At 32.8% G+C, this 6,114-nt stretch overlaps 1 protein-coding gene across 1 annotated transcript; it reads right to left on the reverse strand.

The window, feature by feature from the left end:
• Positions 1-551: 551 nt before the first annotated feature.
• On the reverse strand, positions 552-5,524 carry LOC114371962 (protein disulfide-isomerase 5-2). The gene is made up of 5 exons (XM_028329303.1): positions 5,122-5,524; positions 4,788-4,891; positions 4,253-4,623; positions 2,766-3,067; positions 552-1,125 (listed from the first exon to the last, which is right to left on the reverse strand). Exons 1-5 carry the CDS (start codon positions 5,326-5,328, stop codon positions 808-810), a joined length of 1,302 nt encoding a protein of 433 aa, XP_028185104.1. The 5' UTR covers positions 5,329-5,524; the 3' UTR covers positions 552-807.
• Between the last annotated feature and the right edge of the window lie 590 nt (positions 5,525-6,114).

Consider the following 6,114-nt stretch of genomic DNA (forward strand, 5'->3'; position numbering starts at 1 on the left):
AAATTTTTAAAGGATAAGTTGCACATAATATAAACTAAACCAGCCAGATGTATAATTTTTTGTAAAAATAAAAATAAAAAATTGAAGCCGAAACCATGTCCAGAACAAGGTTTCTCTTTTTAAAAAAATAAAAAATAACTCTCAACAAATTTATTGTACAAATTCACAGCATTCATGTATTTTATTTTCAAATCATCTATATTTTATTAAATGAAGAGTTTTTATTGTGTTCATTTTTAACGTGCTGAAGTTAAAATAGAAAAACATAATTTGAAACCATAAAAGTACAATAGTGTCTCCTTGAGTTAATTAGGTAAATTGTAGGGAATAAAATATCGATACGCAAGTTTGATTTCTCGCTTTAACTCTTTTTCTCATTTTTTTTACATCATTCTTTCTCCTACTTGTAAAGCTTTCATTAAAAAAAAAAAAAAAGCATCTATCTTGTGAAGGATGCAAATGAGTCAATCTTTTATGTTACATTGGCCTTGTTCAACTCTACGATGCAGCAACATACTAAAAAATCAAATAAATACTAAAAATATCTAGGATGGACGCAAATAATAATAAAGTTAACAATTTCATGATTGTCATTTTTAAAGTAATAAATAAGCCTTTTTCATGCTAAGAAATAACTAGTGGAAAGGTGTAAATCAAAAGGCAAGAGTTTGAACAGTATTCAAAATTATGGAGATACACAAACTCAAAATATTTACTCATACCAATAGGTATGGTAATTCTAAAGCCAGCTACTTTCTAGAATACTCCTGACCACGTTCATTAATTATCAATGTATTATGTTAATTTTTAGTCTTCCTTGTCACCAGGTTTATACTCATTGTTTTCAGCTTCAGAAACAGAACTGATTGCATGATCAGTTTGAACTTGATTGGGTACACTCTGGTATTCATCACCTCCTTTACTGAATGTCTGAATTAGCATCAGTACTGCCACCACAAAAACAATGATGTACACCATTCTAATGTCAAAGGATCGATGGATGAATCGCATTAGTGAAGGGCCACTAAATGTTTTCTTTATGGTTCTTCCTTCCCTGTATCCTTCGAGAAATTTAGTGATTTGAGTTCCTTGGTCCTCCCCCTCTATGGTTTCTGAATCAACAACCTGAAAATTATTTTAACAAATGGGATTGGCTTCTCATATTGTGAAAAATTTAGGCACAAATGTACACAACAATAGGCAGATTAAGTTTATATGACGAACTTGATATGAACAATTCATGTTACCATGATAGTGAAACTTTGATAGCAAAATCAACAGTATGGAAGTCAACAACGAATCAAATGCATTAACTAACTGGTAAAAGGATGTATCTGAAAGTTCCAGATGAAACAGTGACATTGATAATATATCATGGACAAATGCATGGTAATCCTTCATACTGATATAAGCACAGTTCATAGTTTATCAGGAAGAAATAATATATCAAAGAATTTAACAACACAACTGTAATATATTGGAAGTGACTAAGACATAACAATGAAGACTAATACATTGAGACATAGACAAAAATCTTGTGAGGAAGAAAGATGAGACGTGGAGAAGAGGTTTGATTTGTTTGAACAAATTTTCCAGCAATCACTTGCCCCAACTAGGTTAAGACCCATTATGTACATGTAAGTTGTAACAAGATTGATGCACTGCTCATACCCCTAGATATGTCTACACTGGGAGATTTAGAAACAAATGCAAAATTTGGGTGGTCAATGGAAGGAATCCCTGAGTTATTTTTTAAAAAACAGATGGCAAAAATATGGAAAATCCCATCAACACCATCAACCTTAAAAATGAAGAACCTATATAACTAGTCCATGGCTTCCAGGTCATATATCTCAAAGCAATCCTTCAACTGATGATGATCAAAGGAGATCCAGATTTATAGCAGTACATGTTATGGAGGCATTTAGTATGTTCACCTATAAGATACCCCATATTTAGGACTCTGATGTTTGAAAAGCTGGGTTTGTGGGAATGTGTGATATCTTGCAAGTGGCAATCCAAAATCTTATTCTTGAATATCACAGTTATAACTGAAATGAACTTTAATAGCCACATTAATCATAGGGATATTAGATTCCAGGTATTTAATACCAGGGAATCTCAATTCTCACTTCTATTTTAGAATGCTAGTGTACCCTACATATAAATAATCAAAGATACCTATTTACTCAACATCATTGTCAGGATAGGAGACCTTTGTTCAGCTTAACAACTCATCTTTGCTGATAAAAAAACAACTCATCCTTGAAAACCCAAGTACTCCCTCTAGTCTCAATTATAAACAAAAAAATAAACTAACTTCACACTAATTAAGAAAATTAGTTAATATTATTTAATTTAGTTAATCCCACTTAAAAAATAAGTTTTCTTCCCAAGTTATCAATCATTCGAACTTGATATCAAGAATGAAAGGGGTCACTGGAAATAGAATCTCAATGAAATTAAGGGTATTTGGGAGATGATATTATTAAATATAGTAAAGTTAGTTGAGATTTGCTTATATTTGAGACCAAAATATAAGAATTTTTTGTTGCTTATATTCGAGACCGGAGGGAGTCTATAAATATAGATTCAAATTGATAACAACAATACATGCAAGAGGAGAGTATCAGAATGAGAAAAGAAACTTGAAACCAGACAAGGTAAATAAGAGTACAAGATAAATAGAGACAACAAGCATATCATCAGAGAACTACAATTAGGATATACTAAAATAACTTCTAAAGTAAAGACCATTAACTTACTGAAAGGTAATCATCACTTTTATCCCAAATGACCATTTTTGGTAGTTTAGTATCAATATCAAAATTTTCAGCAAATTCTTCCATCTGTTTAACTCCAACGTAACCAAATATTAAGTCACGATTTGCAGATGCCGCAGCCTTCAATAACTTAATCAGCTCTCTTGTTGTTTCTTCATCTTCATCCTCAACAATTGTCAAAACTATTTTCCTTCCATCTGCTTTCATCAACTTGAGTGTTTCATAGGATACAGGCACAGCCAAAGGAATCAGGTTTTGTCTTACAAAATCTTCTAAAAAATCCTCTGCTTTACGAAAACAAAAACATCATCAAAAGAAAAAACAAAATATATAACACAAAATTCAAGAAGTGCTGATGAGCTTAGAACATCATAGTAACTTCTAGTGATGATAGAAGGCAATCTAGATTAATAGCTGACATTGAAGCTCAGATTTTATTTAGAAGAAAAAAAGTCACAGTAGCATTTGAGTTCAAATTACAGTTCCTACCATGAACAAAAAAGGCCTCTCAAATGAACCTATTATGTTAAGCTTAGATTTCACATTCAGTCAAGTTCCCTTGGTAATTTCATCATACCTTATCTTATAAGATACACGTCTAGTCCAAAGAAACCAAGAGCAGAAATACATACAGATACCATAAAACTCGCCTTATCCCATAAAGGTTGCAAAGATAAAGACCCAGCTTCAAGTTTTACTAATATTTCAGCCAAGAAAAATGCACCAAACATTTTAAGACAGAGCTTAGTTCCATAGAGATTTACAACATTTATGCCTCCAAAAACCTGGATAGTCAGTGCTAAGTGTTCCAAATTCCAAATAGCCAAACAAACCCAAAAGTAGCAAAAATATTATTCCAAAGCTTCCAAAATATCTTAAAATGCAATTTCATGACTACTAGTTACTGCATCCCAGGGGGAAAAAAAAAACTAACCTGACTTTTTAGAAAGAACCAGTGAAACTAAGGACTAAATTCACACTAATGGGGATCAAATCAAGTATTTAATAATTGGCTACAAATGATTAGGAATAGTGGATTGGCTACAGATTATCATAAATACTAGATTAAGGATTATAAGCCATTCAATAGAGGCACATCCCAATATCTAAATAAGGTTTGACAAATAAGCAAGTGAAGTCAGCACAGTCACAAAATATGCAGTTTAAACATCATTAATGGGATTCTATGTAGTAGCTTCAGCATTTAGGAGAGTTGGTCTATGACATGAAATTGGTTCCTCTTTGACCAAGTAGTTAGGAGTCTGATCCACGACAAAGCCATTCATGATTCATCACTCTTCAGACTGAAGAAAAACTTCAGCACAAGGTAAAATGAGGCTTTGCATTATCCATGCTTCAAGCCCAAAGGGATCTTGTGTGAAGAGGTGTGTTAGATACTAAGGTACATAAAAATTAAAATAACTATAAGTGATGACCTAGATTATCTACGGTATAAACTATAAACTTACCTTCAAAGGGTCCATAGAATGTGTTCCGCTCATTGTACTGTGGATTCAGGGAAACCAAGGCAGGAATCTTATCAAAGTCATGCAATACCATGAGATCCTCTGAAAAATCCTTTGCCACAGAAAACCATGCATTTTTCTTGTACTTTATGCCAAACTTTTCTAGTACCGAACTGTTCAAACCAAAACCTATATAAATCGGGAAAAAAGTGCCTGCTTCTTCAACGAACATATTCACAGCAGAATCTGAATCCAGAATGGAAACATCAGAAGCAGAAAATTTCTTCAGATAACGAACAAGTAAATCTGCCTTCCTTGGTCCACGGTATTCTGTGGGGACGCCATGATTAAACAGCAAAATGGTCGGATATGCACTACACAACAGAACAGAAGCATCATGTGAGTTCATTCAAGAAATAAAAATAGTTGTCTCCTTAAATGCTGAACCCCCCAAAAAAGGAAACACTTATATCAAAGTTACTAAGAAACAAAGACAGTTCCAACAAGCCTTATAACCATATTAGGGACACAAACATACTCAACATCATATTTTTTCGCAAGGCGGGTATGCTTGTCTGCATCTACTTTTGCTATGATTATGGGTTCCTTCAAGGTTGCAAGTACAGGGGCGGCTGCATCTAACTGCAAGACAGAAAATCACACCCTTTATCCTCACACAAAATGCGACATAAATGACACTCATTATTAATCACAACAAGAACGGCAATGTAGCATCACATTACATACAATACAAGACATGACCCATGAAGCAAAAAGAAACAAAAAAAAAAAAAAAGAGTTTTGAAAGTGGGTTTGAAATAAAAATGAAAACTTGAAGAGAGGCATGAAAGAAGGTCAAGGTGGGTATCAACCTCGGGAGAGAGACGCTTGCAGTGGCCACACCAGGGAGCGTAAAAGTCAACCAAGATGTGATCGAAGGAGGCTATGGCGGAATCGAAGTTGGATTCGTCCAAAACCAAAACCTTTCCATCCACCGAGAATGTCTCAGCCTCACCAAGCCAAAACTGGACCAGCAGCAACAAAACACTGTAAACAACGAAAACCCTCTTCATCCTCATCCTTTGTTCTTTGTTTGTGTCGTGTTCGTGTTGGATCCCAACAACACAACCCTAAACTTTGTTCTCTCCCTATTCGGTTACTCTGCTTCCTTTTTACTCAATAATCATCAGATCGGATCAGATACTGGGATTTAAACTTAATTTCACCTTAGTATTCAAAAAATGACCTTATCATGGGATGGGATTAAATTTATCGAGTTGACTCACTATTTTTTTCAAATAAATTCAGATATCGTGTATATGGATTCCCTAACTGCACAAAATCTACACCCTTAAATTTATATTTTAATATTAATTAAAATTAAATAAATATATAAGAAAAAAATACATTAAACCATTGGATTATATTGCAGGGGATCCTCGTCCAAATTTTAGATAGCTTGTATAATTAAGTAATAAAATTTTAAAAATAAATAACACTTTTTATAGAAAAAAACAGTTAAAGTTAACAGTTGTTTTATAATTTTTTTTAAAAAGTTATATTGATAATAAATATGTAAACTATATTAGTTCAAGTTAAGAAATTGTCATTTGTTATTATTTTTTTCTTATCGTCCAAAATACTTCCTTACATCTTCGTTTGATTTACGAATTAAATAAGCATATTCATAAATTTGTATTTATTTTGTCAAAAAAAAATTGTATTTAGATAAACCTACAAAGATGTAATATTTATATACTTTATAAGTAACAGGATGAAATTGCATTATGTTCCTGGGAAGATAAAATGCAGTCTTTCAGGCTACGGAATTGACGTCATTTCAGTATTTTCTAAATACAAATTGT

This window comes from Glycine soja, chromosome 10, assembly GCF_004193775.1.
Source record: "Glycine soja cultivar W05 chromosome 10, ASM419377v2, whole genome shotgun sequence".
Taxonomy (NCBI): Eukaryota; Viridiplantae; Streptophyta; class Magnoliopsida; order Fabales; family Fabaceae; genus Glycine; species Glycine soja.

What these genes read in the sequence shown, in the direction of transcription:
- LOC114371962 (XM_028329303.1), bottom strand. Translation starts at nt 5,328, where the DNA reads ATGAGGATGAAGAGGGTTTTCGTTGTTTACAGTGTTTTGTTGCTGCTG. An exon ending in GCGAAAAAATATGATGTTGA is followed by an intron (nt 4,624 to 4,787) that starts GTATGTTTGTGT and finishes TCTGTTGTGTAG; the next exon opens with TGCATATCCGACCATTTTGC. An exon ending in AAAGTGATGATTACCTTTCA is followed by an intron (nt 1,126 to 2,765) that starts GTAAGTTAATGG and finishes AATAATTTTCAG; the next exon opens with GTTGTTGATTCAGAAACCAT.